This window comes from Drosophila mauritiana, chromosome 2L (assembly GCF_004382145.1).
Source record: "Drosophila mauritiana strain mau12 chromosome 2L, ASM438214v1, whole genome shotgun sequence".
NCBI lineage: Eukaryota > Metazoa > Arthropoda > Insecta > Diptera > Drosophilidae > Drosophila > Drosophila mauritiana.
The window spans coordinates 19,392,736-19,419,257 of record NC_046667.1 but is presented as its reverse complement, the minus strand read 5'-3'; the positions used below and the strand labels follow the sequence as shown (position 1 = coordinate 19,419,257).

Below are 26,522 nucleotides of genomic sequence, written 5' to 3'. Positions count from 1 at the left end.
ATTCAGAATAAGTTCAAGCAAAGATGATAAGACAGTGACTTGAGCTTGACCATAGCATAGCTATAAATACAGAGGCAATTAGTGCACAGCTAAGGAGTTTCAATCGCAACGTACTCAGTGCAACATCAAGACGAAATATGAAGACAGTAATTCTATTTGGGCAAGTCTTTCTCCGATCAAAGATAAATAGACAAATCTACATTCGATAAATTTTTAGTTTCCTGCTGGTGCTTCTTGGATATTTAGGAGAAGGACATGCACAGAGTGATCCTGAGTTTACGGCCAAGGCTCGTCAAATGCTCGCAATCTTCGGCAACTCAGAGGTCGATAGATACACCAAGTCCCGAAATTTGCCCGCATTGATTGAGTTCTACGAGAAGTACTCCAGTCGTCTGCCATTGACTGTCCAGGATCGAACCTATGCTAACAATGTGGTCAGGAGGTACCGGGCACAAAACAACCAGCAGGTCGATGGTGTTCCTGCTCAGGGCGGAATTGGTCTGGTGTTCGCGCTACTTCTTCCTTTCGCTATGTCAATTGTGGAAGGAATCGCCAAGGCGATCAGAGAATAGCCATACCATCTGGTAGCAGACTTTGGATTTTAAAACAATTCTTAAAACAACTATAATAGAAGAAGAATATAATTCAATGCAACCTCCAAACCTTTTTTGGGAAAATAGGCTCGAGCAGGTGGATGGGTATCCATGGGGATTTTCAGGAGTGTCGATGTCTGTGCGAGGAGCATTTTCCCGTTGACAGGTGAGCGTTGTCGATTGTCGAGTCGCCTGCCATTGACAATTGAAAATGACATTTGACATGCCGCAACACGAGTGTGGCCCTGGATTCTGGCAGTTGACGTCGAGTGGATTTTATGCCAATTGGCAAATTTTGGCTGGATCGGAGATGGCCTTTGTGGAGTGGATACTCTTGTGTATCCTGCAGGAAGTTGTTATGGTAGTCAAGTGGCTGCCAACGCAATTAACTGCTTCACATGCTGATGAGAGGTGCTTCACTGACTGTCAGCTATATACATATGTACGTTGAGTATGTGGCACAAAAAGTGCGGCCAATTGTGCGTGGCGCTCGAATAAAATGGAGCCAGCTGAGTGAAATGACACCAAAGCCCATCGAAAGTGCAGCGAAGCCTGAACTCAAAGTACCGTCAATTCTTCCATTTAAATTCCGCTTGCTGCCCACCACCAGGCGACAAAAGAACACGCCACATTTACAAGATACAAATGCGGGGTCCATCTTCTTGGAAACAGCCATCCATCCAAAGCAAGCGATACTCGAAGAACGGCTGCTTCTGGTTGACTCATTGGTGTCAGCGGAGGCAACAGTGCCTTAAACAGCGAATTCCAGGTGACTCATGGCAACTGGCGAGAAAGTAAGTGCTCACCTTAGGAACCACATAGCCCAATCAAGGCTCATTTCAATAAGGTTGAAGGGGAGGAATGGGAGAACAAAGGAAGTTGTATTCCAAGTATGAAGATGGTTGGTTGCCAAATTAGCAGAAGGTGATTGGAGGGAATTAAGATATCCCACAGGCAATTTATGTTTATGTAAAATACTAATGTGTATAACATGGTATAAAGGCGAGTCTGATCGTATAAAGAGTATTCTTAAAGTTAATTATAAGGAGAACAATTTGACCGAACTACACTATTACTTTGAAATTTGTAGTTAAATTAAGATTCTATGGGGTATTGTATACTATTAATAGTATATATAACTTGAAAACGAGCTAATAAAAAACACAATAAGTCTTGCATCCGAGAGTGATAAGAACATCGCTTTTTAAAATCCAAATATGTATATAAGCAGAGGAATTGATAATACAATCCATCAGTTGCAATTGAACAGTACACAGCAATAAATCAATATTGAAGATTAGTTAGATGTGCTATCCTTCAATTTAAGCTAAATGAATAAAATATATGTATGGAACATACCGCTCTTCGATGGTGGTGGGCAGTTGGGTTCGGGCCCGCATCATGCTGAGAAAGTGCTTTCCGGGTGAGATGCCTCCTGCGGACGAGCTGGGTCCATTCAGACCGCTGCTGCCCTCCGAAAGGTAACCATTGTCGATGTCGTGGAATCGCGATCCCCCCGGGGAGCTGCCCACTCGCAGAGCATCGCCATCGCTGCAGTAGCCCTGGCCTATGTCCGACTCACAAAAGTCCAGGTAGGATTGATGTGGGTGGTGGCCACCGCGAGCACCTCGCGTCGGCAGAGTCACGTGCGAATTGTAGCCCCTGAGCAGCGGTCTCATGGGCAGGATGGAGCCCCCACTGGCTGGTGGTGGTGCTGGGGGCAACTGCTCCTCCTTGGATTCGTAGATCGTGCCCACAATCTTGGAGGGTATCGTGTGGAACTTGTTTGGCGAAGCGGTGGGTGTGTTGGGAGCCGAGTTGACCAGCGGTCTCGGCAGTCCCTGCCGTTGGTGGTGCGGTGGCGAAGACAGTATATGAGGTCCGGCGTTGTACTCCAACTTTCTAGGAGCACTCAGGGCGGACTTCGGTGGCGGAAGGCGACTGCTGCCGTAAATTCCAGAGCTGTGCTGCGGAGTACTGGGCTCACTCAGGAACCCATGCGATGATATGTGGCTCGTTGGCTGACTATTTGCATAGTAGGGAGGTGGTGGCGTTTGATTCTGATGGATATGTGCATTTGTGCTGATGGGGGGCTCAGGTGGCTGGGATATGTTCGAGGATATGTCGCTGGCTTCGCGTTTGAGCAGCTGCTGGTTCTGCTGGGATTCCGCAGCCGGAAGGTGGCCAGCACCACCATCCAAGGAGGGCAACTTGCTGGTGCCCTTGATGGCAGCAATAGGCTTGGGCAATCCCCCGCCGCTGGGACTCTGGAGGAGTTGGGGTGTCTTCAAGGAGCTCTTCGAGTCCGACTTCGAGTGCAGAGAGGACTTCGAGGACGTCTTGGGTGTGTTCTTCTCCACACCACCAACTGCGCGGACCAACGAAGACTTGCCAGTCCTGCCCATTGTGGAGCTGCGCGACTCATTGCCCGATTCCTCCTTGTTCAAGGACCTCGCCGGACTCTTCTCCTTCTTGTCCAGCTTGGTCGCCTTGTTGGCCTGGTCCTTCTTCTGCTGGGCAGCCAGCAGCTTGGATTGCTTCGTCTTTGGTTGCGGCTTCTGGGAACTCACGCTAATACTGGGTGGTTTCAGCTGGGAGCCATGGCCGTCATTCAAACTCAGGCTGGAATCAGACCGCTCCGAGCGTGCCGAACTGAAGCCCGATGAGGAGGATGTCCTTTTGGACTGAATCTGCGTTTTGCTGGCCACCGAGGCGGCGTTTACCGCATTCTGTTGCTTCTCCTTGTTGAAGAGCTTCAGCTTGTCCAGCATCGAGTGCTTCTGGGGAGCGGTCTGCGGACTGCTCGGCGAGGGAATGCCGCTCTTAATGCTCGGGGGTCGAAGGCTGGAATTAGATACATTTTTTTCAATAATTATAAAGAAATGTGTATACATTCAAGGATATATACGTGGAGACCTCAATAGAATCTTACCTGTTGTTGTTACCGCTCTTGAGGCTCTGGATCGTGTGGTTGCTGGTGGGCGGACTGTTTGGACGGCTGGTATTGAAATCACTTCCGCTCTTTCCCAGGCCCGGTATTGCTGAAAACGAGAGCGACATCAAGGGTTACAGAATGCTTTTAGGAACTGCAAGCCCACTTGAATTCACGATCGGCGCCCACTTAACAGAAAGAGTCAACCTATAAATCAATGCAAAAGGGCAACGTGGACGTTAAACTTAATTAATTGCCTTGCGTGAGGTTGATAACAGATTGGGAGGAGGAGTCTGAGCTGCGAGATTTATGATTGACCAGAGACCAGTCGAATATTTGGTGTATAAATCATGATGGAGAGTGAAACTGTTCTATAAATATGCCCACGACCGTGACTCAAGCAGAAAGAAGCGTTTTGTACGGCACTCTCTTACAAATTGGGTCAAAACTGCATGACAAACGGGAAATTGTGGCTCATGAGATTAATTCTCACCTTTCAGTTGATTGTTAATATGAATACTTCGACGATTTAAAGCTCTTTCATGAGTGTTTGTGTTATTCACCCTGAAACCAAGAACCAAGTTCGTATGCTTTGCATTTTTAATTACTCTCCAGCCTCCTAATTAAATGAAAAATTCAGTTACCTTGTCCTTAAATCAACGTCACCTTTTTGGCATTCGAAATTCTAACCCCAAACGCATCCCGAGGGAGCTCTGATTGTGGTGGAGTTGGGCTATCCCCTCCAATGCCAAAATCTCGGTCACAAGCCCACCCATAAAACGCATTTGAAAGGGGCTAAGTGCAGTCGCTACTTTCCAGCTTTGGGGGTTGTTTGTCGAGCCCCGAGACCGAAATTTGTTTATTCCCGGTAAACAAGGGGGAGGTCCCTCGCCTCCCTTAAAAACGCATCAGGGATGGTTGCGCGGGCTTATGGCATTTTTTAATAAATTTTCCCAAACCATAGATGGGCACTCACATGGCGTGTGATTCGGTGTGGGTGGCAGTGGACGCACTTTATCCGGCGGACAGCGACGTTGGACCATCACGGTGGCGGGCAGTGGAATGGCAGTTCCGCCATTGACCTTTGCGTAGGCGGGGGCAATTTGTCTGCAATCGAGAAAAAATGCATATAGATATTAAAGTGCACATAATAACAAGAATATTACATGAATTCACAGAGATTTACAAATATGTATATTTTTTAAAAGTAATCTTTTATGATTTTAATGGCCGTCGCCCACGCCTCTTGTCCCCGGTAAATATTTATTGGCAGTCTGCAATCACAGTCCGCAATTTGCGCGAACTGCGGTATCAGTATCTGCAAGATACTTTTGAATTAATTTCACGCTTATAAATAAACGAACGTATGGCTTGTTGTTGCCGCCAAGCCCCTTTGTACAATAAAAAAACGTGAAGAGAAAACCACATCGACTTTAAGACCTGGCAATGCAGTAAATTTTTTTATGTTCGTGATCATAAATTTGCATATCTTGTTGATCGTCAACGGAAAAAGTACCTTTCTTTGCGGACATGTAAAGAGCGTAGTCACATGAGTAGGCTCTTTGAAATTTCCTAATTGGTCTATAATTGTTCCTCAATTGCAAATGTATTTCTATTCCGAACGTTAAGCTGGCTTTCATGGTCATTTAAAGACCCTTTAGAAAAGTATAAATTTGCTTTAATGAAAACTCGTCAAGAAAGAACGGAAACCTTTTTACAGTGGAGATCCTTCATAAATTACCCAGGAAAACAAAACATTTTTCAGAGCTTTTCATTTTAGTCTGTGCAATTAGTCATAAGACTGATTAAGAAGGCAAATTAAGAGGGAAGTAAAAAAAACGTATACAAATACAAAACGCACTAACTTTTAATAAGTCGCGAACATAAACTTCTGGACGGGATGCCAAGCCAAGTGGCAGACAAAGATACAAATGTATCTTACGGCTGCCGCCATACAATTGTTGTTGGCCATTAATAAGTCAGCCAGAAAAGGCGGAGAACTGGTAACAATTGTATTAAATGAATAAAAAGCAGACAATAAAAACAAAGCTGACAGACAAATGAAGTTGCCACGTCTCCTTCTGCAAATTAAATACGCATGCCAGACTCATGGACTCGGAAAGGATGTTTCCCCCGCCAGGACATTTCTACTTGCCATTGCACAGCAAACAGCCAACGAAACTTCGCCAAATCTTGCAAAATTACTTTCATATTATTTTATTTGCATTTTATATTGTTCCTCAAGACGTCTACGGAGTTTGGCTCGCCTTTGTCGGCGCGATTTTTAAAAGGATTTCCGCATACGAGACACTTCTTTTCGCGCATTTAACTTTGAATTGTAAGAGTGGAACAGAACACCTTTGTATCTTTGGGAACTCAGACGAAATCTCACCCCACACTAATTGCTTTCTTCAAGATATGGAAAATACTTTCAATATTTATTGGTGTGCATCTGTAAGATATTGTGAATTGAAACAATTTTATATGCAGACTAAATTATTCTTTTAACCTGCTTTAATATTTACCATCATAAATATAAATATACCATGAAGACCCCTATCTTATTGTGCTAATGATGCATTTGTACTTCTTGCTTGGCACTCGCCTCCACCCACATAATATTTCACCACGACTCCATCCTTTATCCACATCTGCAGGGAACTACTGTGCTGCTTGTTCTGAGTGGGAAAGCATTTCGTATCTTTTCGATGGCATCCCCTCGTTCAGGTGTCGCATGTCAAAAGTGATGCGCCGGGCGCCTCGACATCTCTTTATTTGCTTTATTTCGCCCCATTCCCCCGCTGTTGCACAAATTGAATTTACGTCTTTAGTACGCATTTTTGATTTGTTGCTGGAGATGCGGAGATGAGGAGATTTGCACAGATGCAGAAAAGAACCGAGCCGAACAGAACAGAACGAGGAGCAGCTGCCAAATGTCTTTGACCTTTGCCGGCAGACTGAATGAGCCACGGGTGTGTGTTCCTCATAATAGCTGCCACTGCGGATGGCTGATTCCTCCGATTCCACTGCCTTCCACTGGTGGCATTCACCTGTGTTTTACCTCCCCTTACATCCAGCTACTCCGCCATTGCTGAAACCCACAAGCCCACGCAGTTTTGGACCACTCACTAAACATTTCCGTGTGGCGGGGGAAACGCTGATGGCATCTGTGCTTCTATATACATATATATATATATACGAAGTCCTGCTCCTGCTGCCCACACCCCCGGAAAACTTCTCGTCCTGGCTGCCCATTAGTTTGCATTGCATTTCGCTGCTGCTTTGTGTACAATGTATCACTTGAGTTGCATTTGTCATGGCAACAGCTTCTGAAAGCCTGACTCTCGTTGCGGAGCCAAGTACTACACTCGGGGAATAAAGGTGGAGCAACACAATGAATTTGTACATTTTAACACACCAGGAGTATCTGGAATATCTAAACCTTAGGTACATAAACATATATGAATAGAGCTAGTGCGTTCATATTATTTATCTGACCCATGACAGGAATCATTTTACACTTTCCGATTCATATTCCTATATACCTAGTACCTCTTGTCGCGAGTTATTTTTCAGTGCACATGAGACGAGAGTGGGCCTGCATGTATGGACACAAGAAGGCTCCACTGGCTGCGCCTGCTGTGACCATTTTGGGAATCTGCCAGTTGCCTTTTATGCAGCATCTTTCGCTTTTATTATTGCTCAGCACACATGGAGTGTTGCATGGAGTTAGCCCGTTATGGTTAGAACTCGAAATCCGGCTTGTCCCTTTGGCATTTGAGTTATTTAACAATATGAAACCATCCGGAGAAGAGATGCTTTCGAGATCCGAACGGCCGCACCTCAAGACCGCACTTTGTGCACCTCTAAAGGCCCGTCACGATAGATCGGTTCGGCCAATTTTCACATCCATCTTAACCCAAAAACCCCTTGAACCGTCTGAGTTTTGAGTGGTTGTGGCGGTATTGCCGTTAAGCGCAGAGTTTTCATAAATTTGCCACAGCAATTCGGCTGGCTACTGCACAACCTCAAAGAACCGAAGAACCGCTATCCAAAACAAAACCGCATCCATCGGATACTTCCCCGTTCGCCTGCCTGTCAGCCCAAATCAACAGCCAAGGCCTGTTTGCAATTTATGCGAGTTGGCCTGGCCAAAAAGCCAGAACAGCTTGGGCCACTCGAGAATAAGTTACTTCGTCTAAGGAGTGCTTTATTTTTACTCTTTGTATCTCTGTTTTCCCTTCGCCATTGGACTTCTGAGTAGGTGTTGAATGGCTGGTAATAAGCGTAATTATATGCCATTGATATGGTCAGGGAACGGAGGGCAGAATCGAATTAAAGAGCTATTCAGAGGAGGAATGTTTATGGTTCGGGAGAAACTCTAAATGAAAATCGATTGGATGTGTGTTTATTCGAGTCTGCTTCTTATGAAATCACAAACAAATCGGCGGGAGTGCATTTTCCAGAAGGAAATCTTAGACGGGCATAAGAACTTCGTTCTGTTTACATATCTGGTGTAACTCTTTATAAAGTAATCATCTTGTGGAAAGCTGTCCGCCAACTTTCCGCAATTTTCGCTTGAAGGAACTTATTCCGCTGATGAAAGTCTTCGGGGATAGGGATACCTCGCTCTTTCACTTAGCTCATAATGAACACCGGCTTTGTTCCTAACTAAAAGCCATGTCACAATGTCTCCGCCCTTTGAAATGTTGGTAATGCGATACGCTGGAGAACGTGTTCATTCTTTGGAGTCGTGTACCATCATCTACATACATAGTGCCCCAGACCCTCGGGAATCTCCTGACTTTCTGCTTTTCTGGCCCAGAAGAAACAGAACTACAGCCATATTGTGTTCTTCCATTTTCAAGTGCACACATAAAGTCACGATTTTCAGCTATTAGACGGGGGGCGAAACTTCGTGCTTTTTGTTTTTTGTGTGCCTTCGGAGACGCATTTTCTCAGCTGCAGCTGGTGGCACAAGAAACAATTAATAGCGTCTGCCAAGATACACCTTCCCCTCCCAGGTCGCAAGCAAGCTGAAAGATGTTTCTCAGCCTGCTAATGGCTGTCGTCATCGTCGGACGGCCACCTTTTGTCGGCTGGTTGACATCCTTAAATATGCAGCAGGTTGGCTTAAGCCTGTAAACAAGCCGCAAATGGAGAGTGGCCGAGCAAACAAACCCAAATAGGAACCTAGAGTGCGAGGCTTGGAGTCTGGAAGGACGTGGGGGGGTGGTTGCGCCCCCTGGAGAGCCTCTCTTCGGCAGCTTCCACACTTGGCCAACTCAAGTGGCGACTTCCACTTCCACTTCCTTGTGCACAGTCACACCCAAGTCTGTAGCCTACATAAGTAGGTTTTTTTGAGCGAAATGAGGTGGAGCATTCACGATGTTAGGTGAACACTTTTGGAACGAATTTAAATGAAACATTAGAATATTTGATGATTTTAAGAAAGCAATTGTACAATTCACTCAGTGAATCTTACTTTCATCTATTACATATATCCTTACATATAGGACTATTCTGTCCTCTAATAACGACATTTATAGCGCTGCCTAGCAAAACATGAAATGGACATTTTCTTCACACCCGAGGCAAAATGCAGCTGACAACATTTTGAGTTTTATATTTTTGTTTGAGCAGTCGAGTCTTTCACATACGCATGTTCCGTGCGGGGGTTGCTCAAACAATCCGAATATTCCAAGGGTTGCACGAGGACTTCTGATAAGTAGCACACAGGCATAACGCACTACGAGATTCCCGAGCACTCGCTCTCTTTTTCAATTATGCAACTTTGGCAAATGTTTTATTTATTGACTTTGAAACGAGGAGGGAAAGTGGAATGTCACACCATTTCCATCATAACTGAAAGGTTTTTAGATACGGTGGTTGATTTCGGGCATGCGTTTCTTTCCGAAGATTATTTTCGGGTGGTTGCCAGAGCACTCCCTGCAGTGTGTTCCCATATCTAAAATGCACTTTGAAATATTTGAGTAATATGGATATGGCGGGGCAGCTGAACCCGGCCGATCGCTGGATTATGCAACGAATTTCCACTGGGAGGGGGCAACAAACCGAGGGCTCCAGCTGAATTTAGATGCCGTCTGGCTGGCAGCCAGAACTTCTTCGTTCTTCATTCAGATCCAAGTGCTTTCGGCACTACGATCGTTGCGTGTCATCTTCTGTGTCGCTTTCGGCACCTCCACACAGATGTGTATACCGGAGTAAGAAGCCACTAGGATTGGGAATAAGACGGCACAGACTGCGCCGGCATTAATTATGAATCTGGAGTGAGCTGGGAAAATTTGCACTTGCCGGCAAACATCTTGGGAACCACGAAATGTCATTTCCATTAGCTGGCCGGAAAAATGTTTTCCTAAAAATATCCCGTTTAGCTTGAGAAATTATCGTAAATCTGGTGGAACTTTGTTTTCATTTTGGGCTATAGATAGCCCCCAGGTTGGGCGTGATTGACTTGATTTATTGTGCTGACACTTGGCTCAATTCAAATGTTCTTCGTACCCATAATGACACTCATTAGTGGCCAGAAATCCAAACTGTCACTTTCCCGGAAAAAATATATAGAAGCTGAAAGTTCAATTCGTTGGTTACCTTCTGACATCCGGTGAGTTGGGTAGACTGCGACATTTCCGTGAACTTTTGCCACCATTCGCCGATGAGGATGATGCATTTCCCATGTTTTTTGGGTTGTTGGGGATTATGGATAACTAATTTAAATTTGGCATTTAGATGCAACTTTGGCACTGAATTAGCTTTTGATTAACTTCTCGATTTCTCACATTACACTTTGGAGTTTTCCATTGCTCTTCATTGGTGATTCATAAAAATATCTATTTATCTACGAGGGATATTTAAGATACTAATAATAGCTTCTTAACAGACCTAATTGGATGTATATGGCTTTATTTTGTATACTTTATGGCTATTTAAAAAGTGTATGATGTCTCTACATATTTTTTTATTTTAAGAAGAGATCAAAGCGTATATTTTTGATCTCTCCCATTCTATAAGAAACTCCCATCTTCCCCCAATAATATAAGTAACTCGATTTTCGCCTTCTTTCCGTCTTTCACTATTCCCTTTTAATTACATAAATACACAATTTTCACACTAATTATGAGCTCAGATATCAGAATGTTTACTTTGGGTAATTAGTTTGCAATTAAGGGGGGCTGCTGCAGTCCAAGTAGAAATGGACCAAATCAGCCAAAATGCCTGGTAGCAACGCCCTCCTCCCTCAAATACAGTCCGAAAAGGGAAAATTAATCCATTTTGGGATGACCAAACCGAAATATTTGCACAGCACTTTGATCTTAGCCCAGAAACAAATGGGGGTTGCACAGGCGGTCCCAAGTTTAATGCAATTAAATGAACATATTTGCAGCTTCCGTGCAAGAAAAACCAAACCAAACCAAAACAGACCGAACCAGACGGACCGACATTCGTTTTTGATGTATGACTGCCGATGCGGCTAATCGAGAAGAACCCAAAAACATGGGGTAGATTTGGCTCAACTCGCCATGAACTTCTTCGGGATTGAGCGGATGCGGATTCCCTGCTCTTTTTGCTGGTTCCTGGCAGGAAAATCAATAACTTCAATTACAAGGATGGAGAGCTGGAACAAAAAATATTGCGTGTAAATAATACGCACGTGTGCGTGACACGTGAGTGGGTGGCAGCTGCGCCCACCCAGCGAGAGTCCTTGCAACATCCTTTTTTAGGAATTTTTCAAGTGCCTGCTAAATGCTCTCAAAGTGGTCATATTTTCCCATCTCCCCGGTAGTTGCGAGGGTGCGAAGCTCAAGCTTAATCAATTTGACGTAAAATGTAATGGATAGAAACGGGCTGGATTCGATTCGATAAATGTAACAAGGAAGTCGACGTGTACCGGGATTGTCAGCTATTTCCCCATCGACTTTGACTTATGGGTGCATTTTTCTGATTTATTGAAAGTTTGCAGCGGTTGCGTAATCACGCTGCCACAGCAACAATTACGACAATCAGAACTTCGGAAAAAACCCGGACTAGGCCAGACCGAAAGCACTCGACTCGGCTGAGTCCCGACTGACTGCATAATTTCCATAAATTGTTGCAAATTGCTGTTTGTTGTTTGTCACTCAAGTCCGGGCCCAAAGAGCTCAGGCTGGGCGAAGATGTGGAACAGGAAGTTAGGCGGCATCTATAGAAATCCATGAATAGTACAGGGGAGTCTTGGCAGGCTGAATAACAACAAGTCGGTGGAGTGAAAACGATGTGCTTACAAGACTTTTGACCCAAGATGAGTTGGCATCCAGAGGGAGGCATAGAAAAGGTAACAAAAAGGTGATTTGCTGAACGGTTTTCTTTGGGGATGCTAAACTTCAAAGGTGATTCTTTGCTCATTTAAAATTAATACCCTTTCTTTTCTCAGTATATCTCCAATGAGAAAATTTCCATTAATTCTGATTTTCTTTGTATTTAAAATCAGTGAGAATAGTAAGCCATACTTCAGGCACAAAAGCCCTCAAAATTAGTTAACACCCTCTTAACGTTGGCAATAATATCTGTAACCGATTCCCATCCTGCCCCTTACCACCACCTATAATCGCCGATAACTAATCGTTCGATTCGAGAAATATCACGTACCAAACTTGAACCGCAACTTTTTGACACACTTAAAATGCCGACGGCCGCCAGTTGAGTTGGAAAAGTTTCGAGTGGCAGGAGTGAAGGAAACTGATGTTCTTATCAGAGCGTTGCACTTTTCGCACACTGCATAAAAAGTGGCAAAGTCGTTTACCCAGCTCTTATCTACGCCGACACAAAAGAGACCCGAGGGGCGCTCCAAGAAATTATTAAAATCGGTTTTGGAAAATGCATTTTGCATAGTGGCCCGAAGCGGCAAGAACTGGAAATTGATCGTTTAGTCATTGTGCCCGCAAGTTGGCCAAAGGAAAATAATTTAATATGCGGCAAAGAAGTGGCAGAAAGTTGTTGAAAGACACGCATACATAATCCAATATGTGAAAAAACACTGAGAGAAACGAATGCGGATGGACCAATATCCAATTTAAATTCATTTTACTTCGGTTCCTAAACAGATTTTACTTAGAATCTAAAAATGGTGTAGAATGATTTGTTTCAGTGTTCAGTAGTGGCCATTGGATATTGTTTCGTCACGAACATAATTTCCCAGCGCGGGTGGCAAAAGGTGGGCTGGTTTTGGTAACAGCCCTATGTCAGAATGCAGTTTAGAGAGGAAATTCACAGGGAAAAAGAATGGGTCTCCGAATCGATGTAACTTAGCCATTGTTGGTGCCGGTCAAACCCGACTGGACTGGAGTTTGTGGGCCATTTGGCAGTTTCTTTGTCCTGGAGCGTCTCGGAACATAAATCTAACAATGCTAGCGTTCAATCACTCCAATGGTCCTCGGGTTTGTGGAAACTCCAACGTGGCGCTACGAGCACATGCAGTGCATATCGAACCGAACTTCGTCTGTGGCTTTAACAAATAAATTCTGAGGAGATTTATGGCAAAAGCCCGCCCCCAAGCCCCACAATCCCCTCTTAGCTGACATAAAAAAATACTTCCATCTAAATATAAACAAAAGCAGGGGCATGAAATGAAGGGGCGGACTGGGGGAGTGGGGAACAAATTTAAAACGTGCAAATGCACGTGCTGCTCCAAATTCTAGTAGCGCCAGATGAGGGGTAAGTACGCATGTGGATTGGGGGATTTTGGGGGCGGGAATGCGAAGCCGGGGCTGCCTTTTGCGCTCCAGCGAACAGCGGGGACCAAAACAAAAATAGACAAGTTTATGGAGCAGAAATCAACTTGAAAGAGTCTTTTAGCTTCCGCTTAAATATACAAAAGTGGAAAAACGAATGAAAAACAAAGGGAAAATGGAAAAGTTTCGAGAGTGTCACAACTTTGCGATACCCTCTGCTTTTGGCTTTATGAGCACTGCACTTCGGTGGACAGGAAATAAATCTCTTTTACTGCACTCCAAAGTGGGTGAAGGAAATTAAAAGCAAAACAATATTTCAAGCTTTTATGACCAGTCACTATCGGAACTATTTTACTAGCCACCCCAAATAAGGTGGATTTGTGGTTTCTCCATGGGCCAACACTTCTTATTTGATTCGAAATACTGATCGTTTCGACTTCCTAGGTTTACTACTTCCCTCTAGAGAATAACTGCAGGGTATCTGTAGGGAAACCTGAAGACAAAGGCGTTTTTCTTTTTATATGTCAAAGCAAATCAACAATTTGTCACGGCATTTTGCATTGAATTGGAGCAGGGGGCAGGCAGGAAGGAGGGCAAAGTTGGATGGGGTAAGAGATTTATACGCATTTCACTCTTTTTGGGCAACTCAAAATGACATTTGTCTTCCGACTATTTTACCCTTTCCAACACGGTCTCCCCAGTCAGCCAATTAACTGCTTGAAAGGGCCGCCTTGAGATCAATGTGCGAGGTGCGGCCCACATCTTGCATTTAAATCGGAAAATATATGTATATATTTACATGAATATTTCATAATCGTTCGCTGTCTGCTGAAGTTGCAATTGACATTTCCTCGAGCTGTCTGAAATCTTGATTCCTCGCTCCGCTGGCCAATTGAAAAGGCGACAAGAAACGTTGAAAGATAATCAATGTTTCTGAACGACAGACTTGGGTGGTCTCTTAAATCGCGTTTATTGAAAGGGGAGTGTAACTATCCCAAGCTCAAAGAATCCACATATGGACTTTAAATTGTCGAGCAATTTGCATGAAAAACTCAAGGTAATTGCGTTGAAGATATGTGAATGTTGGGTATAGTAAGAGATTTATGCCCTCACTATTAATATAATTATGAATGAATTACTTTCTCCCTGGCTCATTTAAGATGCAATTCTTGAAATATCTTCATTATTCATGCCAGCAGCTCGTCGCTGAAAATCGCTTTATTGTCATCGTCACCACAAGGAGTTGAGCCCGCCTCCCGTTGGCCATTACCATTATCATAATTAAGGCATTAGAGCAACGCTGCCATCAACTAATAATGCTCGTTTCGCCCTCGACTGTCAGGTACCTCGGGTTATTCACACGCTCTGCCCCGAGATCTTGTGCCCCTATCATTAGCCCATGTTTTGGATTGAGCCGAAGGCAGAGCAATAGGGCTCCCCGAACAATTGATTTTGGCTGCTCGATAATTTGACAGCTTGCTTTCTGATATCTCGAGTTTCGACTTTGATTTGGATTTCGATTCGGCTTCTGTGAGGGTTGCAAGTTCAATGCTCCCCCGCCGAAGGATTTTGACAGCGCCTGTTACCCGCTTGTCAGGGTCTCGGATTGTCAGATTGTCAGTTTGTCAGATGTCAGTGGCAGAGAAGCATTGGAAAATTGAAAACTTCAAAACATCTCTTGCCCAACTCCTGCTAACCATAATTAGCCGGAATCCCGAATATGGTGGCTGCCATACATCTCCTTACTACGTAGCAGCATAATCCTTTCGGCCCCAGCTGCCACTTGAATAAAATGAAATTAGAGACGCTTCAAGAAGCTCCCAAGAACCAACAGATTCGAGCCGGTGATTAATTGGAGACACGCGTCGTAAGACCCGAAAAAACCGGTTATCAACCAGTCTGCAACATGCGATGACAATGGAGATTAGCACCCTTTGGGATCCCAAATTTGGTTAGCTTCTCTAACCAAATGGCAGACACTCCACTAATTACCACTGCGCTATGAACTTAGAAAACTCCCATTTTCTTCGGAGCATCTGACTGCTTTGGAGGCAGTCATTTGGAAAGGTGGCAAATTAGGGTGAAATTGACTGATAAGAAAGAAGATAAAGTTCACCCTTTACTAAACGATGTTGTGGTTCGATAATTTCCGAGATGGGATTGTATTCCACGGGCATGAAAGCAAACTTTTGCAAAACATTTATAAGAGTCGATTTACGTTGGCGGAAATTGAGGAAACAGTATCCCATGTCAGAATTTCATTGGAAGAACAGTAAGTCTAAAACGAAGTTTACATAGATTTTTGGGGAGAAAGCCACACGCTATGAGATCTTATGTCCAATGGAATTAATTTTCATTAGCTAGCTTTAGCACACGCCCATATATCTTATTAGAGCTAAGCTTTTCCGACTTTTTTATTCGCAAAACTTTTTGTTCCCAAAGGTCCGCCGACATGAAAACCACTCCTCCCAAGGATTTAAACAACGCGCAACTCTTATCTAGGATACGTGTATAAAACATGGTCCATGGAGACAAAATCGTCTGGTCTGGCAATTTTTTGGGTCTGTTTGGCTTGGCTGCAGTAAGCCTTTTAATTTGTGTGCATTGAGATAAGGCGATAATTATGGGGTGGTTGAGAGTTTCTGGTTACTGCTGATGGTGTGTTCTTAAAGCCACGAAGTATGCAACAGCCTGTTGGGTACATTTTATGGACGAACTCTATGCTTAAAAATCAAAATATCCGCAGTAAATTCTCCGAAAGACCATCACTTGGCACATAAACTTTATTTTGGCACTTCTGAGCGATGCTCGTCGTTAATCAACTTTATTCACACACTCTTTGATTTGCCGCCATTTATTTTCGCGAGTGGCACGCGTCTCTCGAAGCCGGCGAAACAAAACAAAACAATGCGTATCCGTATCCGTATCTGTATCTGTACCCGCACGAAAATCTCCCGCGTCCGTCGACGCAACGAAATCAAGCGACCGAACCGAACTGTTGATGGTGGTTTTGAAAAACTCGCTTTTGCCGGCGATTTTCGTCGCAACTCACAATTTCCCTGGCAACATGTTCGATGTTCGAAGTGAGCTGGTTGGATGGCTACACTGGACAAAATGATGTCTCAAATAATATATGAATTATTTTTAAATTAACTAAAATGCTCTATTTTACATTATCAAATGTATAAAGGTGGCACAAAACCAATAGATGGACTTGTAAAATAAGCACACATGTGTATAAAAGAATATAATAATATAAATATATAAATTGATCTGAAGATTAAGATTGATCTGAATTTAATATCTTCAATTACTTAAGCCTTACAAATTTAATTTACAAATATGAACGAAAAAGGTAAGTCACTCTAAAAAATAATTTTATTTGCGGCATTGATTTGGGATGTAAGACAATGTTTTACGAAAGGATTTTTGCATACTATCAAAGCAATAATATGAAAATGAATTTAACAACTTTTTTCTTTCCCACTGATTTAAAATAAAATGCAATGTGCATTATTCCATCATCTCATTTCTCATGGTGCATCGCATCACTGGAGGCGTTTGACTTGTTCGCTTGCTTGTTTGGTGTGCTGCATTTGGCTGCTCTAAAAATACTTGGCACTTGCACTTCTGGGAGGAGGACTTGGGCGGAGGGTCTGGGTCTGGGTCTGGTCTCCTCCGAAGTTGAAGTTCAATGCACATGCCCCAGCTGCTGGGGGTCAAGTCAGCCGAGTGGCGAACGAGACCAATTAAGCCGGCTAAAGTTATTGTTGACCGGCAAACAAATCGCCGCAATTCAACAAAGTAAGCAATTATAGCAAATAGTTTCGAGTCACATGAACTGTCTCAGAAATTGAGGCAATTGGCCAGGCTGAAAGTAAAACTGTTTAATCATCGAGCTTAATTTCCATCGAGAAGCTCGTTTGACGCTAAGCCGATCAGGCACGCACTCAACTCGTTTCATCCAGTTTGAATGTTGTGCTGTACTACCACCTATACCCTAACCCCTTTTTTGTATCTGAATAGTGAAGCATTGCTTAGAGTGTATTCACTCGTCGGCTTGCTGCAGCTGTCTGGCATTGACACTTTTTTCGAATGCTTTATTTTTTGATCGGGATGAAGTTTATGGCCAATGCATATTGCGCAGCGTGTCGAAATATGATTGCAATTACTGGCATGTGCGATCTAGCTCCAAAATCGCAGTGATTGAACGCAAAAAACGAGTTTCTATAAGTCAATGATTGGAGTTGGGTTTTAGTGTATTCAGTAGAAGTGGGCGGCAAAGAAAGTGGCCGCAAGCAATTAAGTTGTTGCAGACAGCTGAAAAAGGTGCAAGGTCTCGAATTGACTAGTTTCGAGCGAAGGTTGGATTTCAAATTGAATTTATCGCGCAGATATTGTCATGGAATGCGATTGGAGCTCATGTAGCTGCCAAGTCTGAATTCTGATATACAAATGATGAGGTTTAGCGAGCGAGTGTTAATTGAATCGAAGCAAATAAATTAACGCAAATGATATGTACTATCTGATAAGCTAAGTAAGTTAGGGTATTAACTTACACTAATGGCATAAACTGTCGCCTGTGCACTTTCTCCTAATGTTTTTTTTTATAGGGGGAATAGAGAATGTAGAGATTCTTTAGCTCTTCCACAACTTTCTTTCCACTACTCGTTACAGCCGCAAACAGTTTAAAAATAAACAGCATTTTTACCCTCCGCCACTCCTACAAAATACAAAACTAGACCCAATAAATCTTTGTTTGGACAAATCCAGAAAGCATGAAAGCCTTTCGCCCGACTTGCCACACACAACATACGGCTATAACCAGATGTAGTTCCAGACTGACTGCTCCGGAACCCCCTCCTAATGCCATTAAGCCCCTGCTCCGGACTCCGGACTCCGGACTCCAAAAACACTAAGCATGCATTTTACTGCCTTTTGTCCGACTCCGGCGAACTTTCCGGACGGAGCGGAGAGGAGAGGAGAGGAGCTCAGCCGGGCACTTTATCATTTCAATGGCTACCGGCGGACACTGCAATGTTTACTTTTCATTTTATATTGTCTGTCCCCGGAATCCGCCGATGATGTGCACCACCCCATGTTGTTCACTTGGCCGTCCATCCAATTGTTGAGCGCTTCGTCTATGCAAATATTTTTATTTGCCCAATGGTTATGGCTGTCCAGCCAGGACAAACTCCAAAAAAATCTGCGGGAAATACTCTAGACTTACGTTTGACTTATTAAATGGTAAACTGGCTCTCAAATATGAAAAATCTTTCAGCTCCTCAGTAGAAAGCAACATTTAGAAACTATAATCTTACTGTTTAGACTAGAATATATTGTATATATAACTGAGTCTTAGGATAGTACATTTTTAAATTCATCGTTAGCTAGCGAAATGTAAATGAAACCAACTCTGCTGACAGCTGCTCATTTTCCCTTGCTGCGAAAGGATAATATTCGGTATTATTTTTCGCACATGCTGCAACTTTTCAACATTCACTGGCTTAGTTTTCCTCTTCATCACCCGGGAAATTCACGAGCCGTACTCATCTGCTTAATCAAGTTCTTCAAATAGTTAATGTTCCCGTGGGAGTTAATTACCCGAGTATTTAGCATATAATTATGGAGTTCACCTGTTTTCATCATCGCCTGTCCGTGTCCTGCCTTCCGTCCAATCCCCCCCAGAAATGGTCCCTGGAGGGCAGGACAAACTGGATGCCCCGCCCATTGGCAATTCAATTTTCCTTTACGACCGAACAAAAACAGCGAGGGGGCAAAACTGTTGGAAAAAGTAATCATCGTTGCAATTGTTTCACATTTTTCACATTGTGGCTCAGAGGGGAAGATGAATGCCGGCTTTGATGATGACGATTGAGGTGAGATGGGAGTCCTTTTTGGCCGCCCACTACTACTCATCTTGGGATGCCTGTAGACGACATTTTCCCACTTTTGCCAATTTTCCTTTCTTATGACTAATGGCAAGCCTCCGGAATCGAATTGTGGCTCTCTATTGGAGAGTCAGCGAGCTTAAAGAGTTGCAAACTGAGGCCAACCCTTAGTCAACTCATTTCCAGGATTTTCCCTTTATTTTTAATAATACACCCGAACGCAGTCACTTCAAAAAAGGCGGAAAACTTGAAAAAAACGAACATGAAAAGCCGGGAAATTGTAGGGATGAGAGTTGCGGTTCTGCGGACAGCGTTTCCGAAAACAAAAGCGAAATTGTCAACTGCTGGAAAAAGGGAATGGGAAACGCATGTCAAAATTTGCGTGGGTTTTCCGCGGACAGTGAACCTTTTTTACAGCACCAAGCAAACAAAATTTGTTGACGTTCTGAAAGGGATGAATTCTCAATTACAGATTTCAAGGGCGGCTGGATATATAATGCCTTCGGCTAATTTTGGATTAAGCTTTCTGTTATGAAAGTAATGTGTATCCATCATATAACGATCGCACTTGTATTACTTGTCAAATAATTGAAGCTCACGATAGAAGTGAACAAATACAAGTCCTGTAAAAATGAAGTTTGGCAAGACTCTTGATAATCTTATGGTGCCCGAATGGCGGCACCAGTACATGAACTACAATGTAACTCTAAATACACCAATTTCAAATCTATACTAAACTTTCAATCTAATTTTTCAAGGAACTTAAGCAAATGATTCGAAATGCCGTGGAAAAAGCGCCCAGTGGAAGTCGGCCAAGTAATGATGTAGCCATCGGTTACTACAGGGACTTCGAGGAACTCTTCTTCAACTCCTGCGGAGTAGAATTGACCAAAGTGAATTACTTCTTTGCCCACAAGCAGGCGGAGGCGCATCGCAAGCTGGCCACCCTCAATTACCAACTAGACCGTCGTCGTGCACAGCAGGATCCTCGGGGATCGACAGCTTCCAGGGGCTCGGCTTCGTCCTGGAGTCGCCAGACGGAGAACAAGCGCAAGCTGCCGCCCATCAAGAAACTTCGACTGGCCATGAGCGAGTTCTACCTTAGGTATGGGTTCCTAACTTAACATATATCCTGGCTTAGAAGAAAAATGGACAACTTTTCATATTATTCTCTTATACTATTACTTGCAACTTTAACTACATAAAAGCTAAAATAGTACACCATCTCAGTCTGATAATGTTGCAGAACTATCAGACATTGAACATGACTGCGTTTCGCAAGATCTGCAAGAAGTACGACAAGAATCTAAAATCAGAGGCTGGATTTGCCTGGTACGATAAATACGTTCTAAGGTCCACTTTGGCCATAACCCTGCAATTGGACCGGATGATATCCACCACGGAGAACATGTACACGGATTACTTGGCCAACGGGGACAGATCTGAGGCGATGGCCAAGCTTCGAGTGCCGCCATTGGGCCACCCAACTCCACCGGTTCATGTTTTCAGCGCCGGGCTCTTTCTAGGTCTCTTTTTGGTGGGCGCTATTATATGTTTTATATCTTGTGAGTGGATTTTATGTATTTGATTCTCCTCGCAGATTATGTTTCCTTTCTTTTCCTGTAGATTTTTCGGTAGATACGAGTCCAGAGTTTCGCTACACCTTTGTCAGTTTGTTTAGAGGGCCCATTTCAGGTGTGACTTTCGGCTTCTGCTTGGCTATAAATATTAAAGTGTACGAGAAGGTGGGCGTGAACCACGTTTTGATCTTCGAAGTGGAGCGGAGGAATGCCATAGGAGCCATGAGAGCCTTGGAAATATCCAGTTTCTTTGGATACATGTGCACTCTGAGCATTCTACTGTACTTGCTCCACAAGGAGTTCTTCATCGAGGATCCGATCTACATACCCCTGGTCCAGGTGGCCTTTGTAGTAGTGCTGTTCCTGAACCCCTTGCGCATTCTTTTCTACTCCGGCAGGATCTGGCTATTGACCGTCATGGGTCGCATCCTTCTGTCCCCCTTCTTCTTTGTGAACTTCGCGGACTTTTGGGTGGCGGATCAGTGGACCTCTCTGGTGGTCACCATCGTGGATCACTATTACCTAGTCCGCTTCTATGTGCGATATTTCCTGGATCGGAGCGATGCCTTCGAGTTTGAGCCCGATTACGCGGTGGCTGTCATTCGATGTTTGCCTGCGTGGTTTAGATTCGCTCAGAGCCTGCGAAGATTTAGGGACAGTGGGTCCAAGTCCACGGATTATTTGATCAACGCCTTGAAGTACTTTTTATTCATTGCGGAAGTCGTCTTTTCAACAATACAAATGGAAACAATTGGTAGCTTAAATCTATTTGATTTCTTATTAAAATCTCATATTTGAATTAAAACATCCTTAGCTCATTATACTGATCTCTTTGAGAGCCCCTGGACTTGGGCCTATATAACAATTTGCATTGTTTCGTCAATTTATACTGTATTCTGGGACTTGCTGATGGACTTTGGTTTATTCCGAGTGTGGAATGGCGAGAACAAATTTCTACGCGACAACTTGGTCTATCCCAGGGTAAAATCTTAAACCATAATCTGTTCGAAAGTGATTAATGACATCATCTTATGCCACAGTGGTTTTACTACTTTGTGATCGTGGAGAACACCCTGCTCCGGTGCGTTTGGATATTGGAGTTTGCCCTGGTCCATCAGGAATTGATAGCACCCTACAATGGCAAATCGTTGATTTGTTTCAGTGAGATAGTGAGAAGATTTTTCTGGAACTTTCTGCGCCTGGAGAACGAGCATTTGTATAATTGTGGCCAATTCAGAGCCACGCGGGACATCTTCATAACGAGGCTGGATCCACAAGAGGAACGATTCCTTGAGAGTGTAATGGATAATACGGAAGACTTGGGAAGGGAAAAACGAAATAAAAAGTACTTTTAAGGTGTGGCATTGTGCATTCCTTGCCCTTTAATATAAGTAAAAAAGTATTAATAGATAAAAAATTTAAATTAAAGGTGTTTACGGATAATTAAAATATTGGGACTCCAAAATCCCTCTCCTTTAAATTACTTTATTACATTGGCAACATTTCGTTTGCCAAATTCTCACTTTCTTTCTTGCCGCTTCAATTGCCAACAATTGACAGTCAATGAAGCGTTTATCCCAGACCTAAACGCAAGCTGCCAGGATTTCGCCCAGCCGTCCAACTCTGGGCACGCAAATTGAATAAAATTAATCTCACATTTACGAAATTAAAACCACAAATGGAATTATAAATTCAGAACAGAGGAGCCGACCATGTGGAAAAAACCAAGCCCGCAGGACAACAAAAGTTAAGCCAGACGAGGCTGAGGACAACAAGGACTTGACAATTTGCCAGTGAAGAGTGGTCACAGCCAGGACGAGTGCAGTTGGATGGGGAAGCGGGAAGGGAAAGGACACTCTGGATCCTGGGATCCTGGGGGATTGCTTCTTGTTCATGGTCACGCATAAATGCATGCGAATTAGAGAGCCACAGGAACACACGCACGTGGGCGGATTTATCCAATTCAGGGGCTAAATGTGGGGCCCCATATCGTGCATGTGAGTTTCCTCCCCTTTTGGAAGGACCTCTCCCGTCTTCAGGGGTTACTTTCGAGCCAATTCCAGAGGCTAAGCTCGGTTACAACTGCTATAAATACAATACATATGGCTGGCATGTCTGCCAAAGCAATTTGCAGTTATAAATGGTGGGAGTTGTGCACTCCGGTTCATATCGCCATCAGCTGTTGCTGGAATCCGGAGGATATGTAGGGGTATTTGGGGTATAAATTCAAGTGCTCTATGTGCTTTATGGCCTGTGTCCTCTAGTTTTAATTATGTGCGTCGCTGCAACATGTTGCTCCTGCCAGCAGGTTGTCCCCAAAAAATCACAGTCAGTGCTTCAAGGAGCTGAAAACCTGCGAACAGCCATGAAATTGGAATTCCCCAAGAGCAAGCCACCCACCCTCTGTGCGGAATAAAAAAACAGTCAGTAGCAGCTGCCATTGTTAAAATGCTTTTGAATTTTGCATTGCCCAAATTCCAGCAAGGAGTGTCGCTAATGGTACACGCAAAAAAAGGAAGTGGAGTAAATACTAGAAGGAGTATTTTAGCCAGATTCGTCGAGCTGAATAAAAGTTACCTTCAATAGTTGCGAATTTAGTTTACTTGTACCAGGGCTTTCATGCGAGTGCACACAACTTTTCAGCACCTGCACAAGTTGTTGACTTTCTAAAATTTTCATTTGGGTGTACCATTCTCGGGGTTGCTATTTTGTCACCGTTCCGGGTGGCTGGCGGGATCCCCAACTACCGAACTGGGTCTAGGCGAAAGTTTTGGGGCGCAACTTAAAGGGAAGCGCTGCAGTCGCCTGATTGTGCCGCCTACCACAAACTAGGCGCAAGGACGACCATAAAAATCCTGTGTAATTTATTTGTCTGCCAGAGCATTTCCGCAACGCATTTAAATTTCATAGTCAGTGAAAGTCATCAACGCATTTTAGCTCGAGACCCCAGTTAAACGACCAAGTCGTAGGAGGGGAAACGAGAGGAGGGGACGGGCGCCACACAAAAGCTTCCGCTTCCTGTCTGCGACTGCGAGGATTTCCCCGAGGGTTGCAAACACGACGCTCCAAAGGAAACCCCCAAAAGGAACAAGCCGGAGTCAAAACCGAAGACCTCCCCACAGACATTGGGCAAATAAAGTTTTCTAATTTTGCCATCTTCTTACTTTGAATTTTTCAGAGAGCACTCGCACTGGCGGAGATTCGCCCTCCGGCAGAGATTTTCCTCTCTTTAAACTTGTAGCACGCCAATTGTGTTTGCCTTTCTGGAGTTTTCCTGCCATTTTCCCGATGACATCTGTTGGCTGAGGTGTGAGGCGGAACCCCAAAAAATGGTAGCCCAATCCGGGGACCAACTGCCTGTAATTTCCGGCAAACAAACCAATAAATCATATTAAACTCGCAAGGAATTCTGGGAAAGTGCAGAAAGAAATGCCGGATGTCTTATGGCAGTATAAGCTAAATTCAAAGGAAATCCCTGACATCGGATATGCAGTGTTTTGGGTGACACTGGGGGAGGTTCTTCTCTGAATCGATGGGGAGTTTCGGATAAGTCGAAAAATGATTTACCACTTAGTGGAGTTTAAGTTATGGAACTGACTGTTTCATTTAAATTTTCAGTCTAAGTCTCTAAGTGTAACTTTAAGCAAGTTTAAATAGCTGTATATTCAATCGAAAAGAATTGCTTTCTTTTTAATTTATAATCGATTTAAATTCAGCTAAAAAAGAAATTGTAATGTGTATTTAGATGTAAGATTTTTCATAATTTTTAAAGCGCCCCCAATGGTTTGAGTATCTGCTAACAATTAGGGCAAACCTAACACAAAGTGCTGTCGATATAAAGCTCGCTGCTACAGAAAACCAATGCAGCAGCTCGCCACTAGATGGCTCTGTATGTAAGGGGTTCACTCTGTACTCGGGAGTCAGTGCAGCATACATTTTTGACATGCAGTATAAGTCAATATGTAGAATGTATATTATAAGTATAATTCAGGGTGTCTAAGAGTATGCAATGCAACGCGTTTGAAAAACGTATCAACTGTTTCGGTGCATACTCTTTAAAATTTGTTATATGACCAGCGGAAAAGTAAATGTATCTAAAGGATTATAATAATCATAGATTGTCCCCATTCAGAAAGAATTGTTTGATATTTGCTTACGGACTTCAGTTAATTAAGTAAACTTACCGATTCACCATCTCATTGCCGTTTTCCAGCGATTGGGCCAACTGCTGTGGCGTTTGTTGCTGCTGTTGCTGCTGCTGCTCCTGCTGATTCTTATCCTGGTTCAGACTGGATCCCGGAGTCCTCAGTCCGCCGATTCCGATTCCCAGGACCGAGCCGCCGCCGGTGAGAGTCGACGAGGAGCCGCCCACTCCGCCGCCGCAGCCAACGCCGATGGATTTGGTCTGCTTGGCCTGCTGCTTGAAGCGACTCAAGGCGAAGAAGAGGGCGAGCACGGCTTTCAGGCGGCCGGCGCAGATGTCATTGGTGGTGATGTTCTCCAAGCCGCCGACCGACTGGCTTCGCAGCACATGCAGACACGAGTTGACGTTGTCAAACTGAAACAGAGAACAGGGATTGAACAGCGGAATGCAAATGAAATCAGAGCTCGGGAAAGGCCAACACTTAAAGCTATTTAACCGCGCGATGATTCATGGGCGGATCTCTTTGGGCCGCCTAATATAAATGTAAATCCTCGCGCTGTTTTTATCGCCGGGCGCCTGCAAGTCGTGATTTTGACATGACTCCCAAATGAGGCGCCCCCCGAAAAAAACACCGATGTACAAATGCGTTTTTTATGGCTAATTTGCCCAGGCGTCTTTAACTGCTTCACGCACACGAGCACGAGCTGGCCAGGAAAACCTCTCGAATCAAACCGAAGCCGAACGAAACAAAAACTGGCATTAAGATAAAGTGTTCAGGCATCAACTGCCCCCCTCAGCACCCTTTTTCATTTGTCAACACCAGAAAAAACACAAATGACAGGTCGCACGACTTTGAGATACTATGGCTTGGGATTAGGAAACGTTGAGGTTTAATCTCGAAACATAAAAAGCACTCGTTGTAAAGAACTTAAATATTTTCATGTCGTGGTATTTTGATAAGAGATTTAAATACCTATATTCGTTAAACGTTTATAAGCAATAAGTTATGTATAGGTAAACGCAAGAATAAAAGGAGTGGAGGCTATTATATAAAGTTCTCTTGACTTTAATACATAAACATAACTAAAACGGCACTTTACCGTTTTCGTATTCATATTGTTTTAAAAAAGAAAGGTTCTCAGATATTAAAAATTATTCATTGATCGTCTACACAAATCAGCACTTTGCTGGGAAAGGGATTGGGCAGAACAATGTCGCCGTGCTTCCGAAAAACTTCACAAATTTGTCTTTATCATGTCTGTATCATAGAGCACGATATTTCATATTTTTTCCCAGCTTTGTCACAGTGGTTGCAACAAATTAAGAGACACAAAAAGCACACATATATTGTAGTTAAATAGAACTGAGAGGCAAATGTCGAAAAATCAAACTTGACAACTGACATGAAGGCAGACAAATGACAAACGTCTGCCGGCTGTGTGCACTCAATTTGCTGGTCGAGAAGCCGAGAAGTCGAGAAGTCGATGCAGCATCCCAGGGTCCAAAGTTATCCATATCCAGTTGACAGTGGAGGTGGGGCTGGGCGGGGCAAACTTTAAAAGGCTGCCAAAACTTATATGGCAAACTTTGTAATAACTTTGTGAGAGACAAAATGGCAGCAACTTTTCGCCCAATGACTTTGGCAAACAATTGA

The 26,522-nt window shown here is 43.7% G+C and overlaps 3 protein-coding genes across 9 annotated transcripts in view; 2 read left to right on the top strand and 1 right to left on the bottom strand.

The window, feature by feature from the left end:
• The window catches only part of LOC117147746 (protein sickie), a 154,552-nt gene that overhangs the window by 45,333 nt on the left and 82,697 nt on the right, over positions 1-26,522 (bottom strand). For 5 of the 7 annotated variants that reach the window (XM_033314771.1, XM_033314790.1, XM_033314754.1 and 2 more), the window contains exons 3-6: positions 24,909-25,282; positions 4,502-4,632; positions 3,526-3,634; positions 1,953-3,437 (exon numbers count right to left, since the gene is read on the bottom strand). In XM_033314771.1, the coding sequence (XP_033170662.1) occupies positions 1,953-3,437; positions 3,526-3,634; positions 4,502-4,632; positions 24,909-25,282 (2,099 nt within the window). Of the gene's footprint in view, positions 1-1,952; positions 3,438-3,525; positions 3,635-4,501; positions 4,633-10,137; positions 10,385-15,970; positions 16,237-24,908; positions 25,283-26,522 lie in introns of those variants that run through there. The other 2 variants (XM_033314799.1, XM_033314808.1) reach the window with 1 other exon arrangement.
• Positions 107-628, top strand: LOC117147812 (protein Turandot F). Its single transcript, XM_033314869.1, has 2 exons — positions 107-160; positions 218-628. The coding sequence occupies exons 1-2, from the start codon at positions 138-140 to the stop codon at positions 570-572; spliced, it is 378 nt and encodes a 125-aa protein (XP_033170760.1). The 5' UTR covers positions 107-137; the 3' UTR covers positions 573-628.
• LOC117147790 (xenotropic and polytropic retrovirus receptor 1) lies at positions 19,761-22,079 on the top strand. Its single transcript, XM_033314835.1, has 6 exons — positions 19,761-19,844; positions 19,903-20,249; positions 20,375-20,709; positions 20,771-21,478; positions 21,539-21,705; positions 21,765-22,079. Exons 1-6 carry the CDS (start codon positions 19,776-19,778, stop codon positions 22,077-22,079), a joined length of 1,941 nt encoding a protein of 646 aa, XP_033170726.1. The 5' UTR covers positions 19,761-19,775.

Bases quoted from the DNA above. Each gene is read 5' to 3' on its own strand.
- LOC117147812 (XM_033314869.1), top strand. From the start codon at position 138: ATGAAGACAGTAATTCTATTTGG. The intron at 161-217 runs GCAAGTCTTTCT...ATAAATTTTTAG, and splicing joins AAGACAGTAATTCTATTTGG to TTTCCTGCTGGTGCTTCTTG.
- LOC117147790 (XM_033314835.1), top strand. From the start codon at position 19,776: ATGAAGTTTGGCAAGACTCTTGATAATCTTATGGTGCCCGAATGGCGG. The intron at 20,710-20,770 runs GTGAGTGGATTT...CTTTTCCTGTAG, and splicing joins TATTATATGTTTTATATCTT to ATTTTTCGGTAGATACGAGT. The intron at 21,479-21,538 runs GTAGCTTAAATC...AAACATCCTTAG, and splicing joins AATACAAATGGAAACAATTG to CTCATTATACTGATCTCTTT.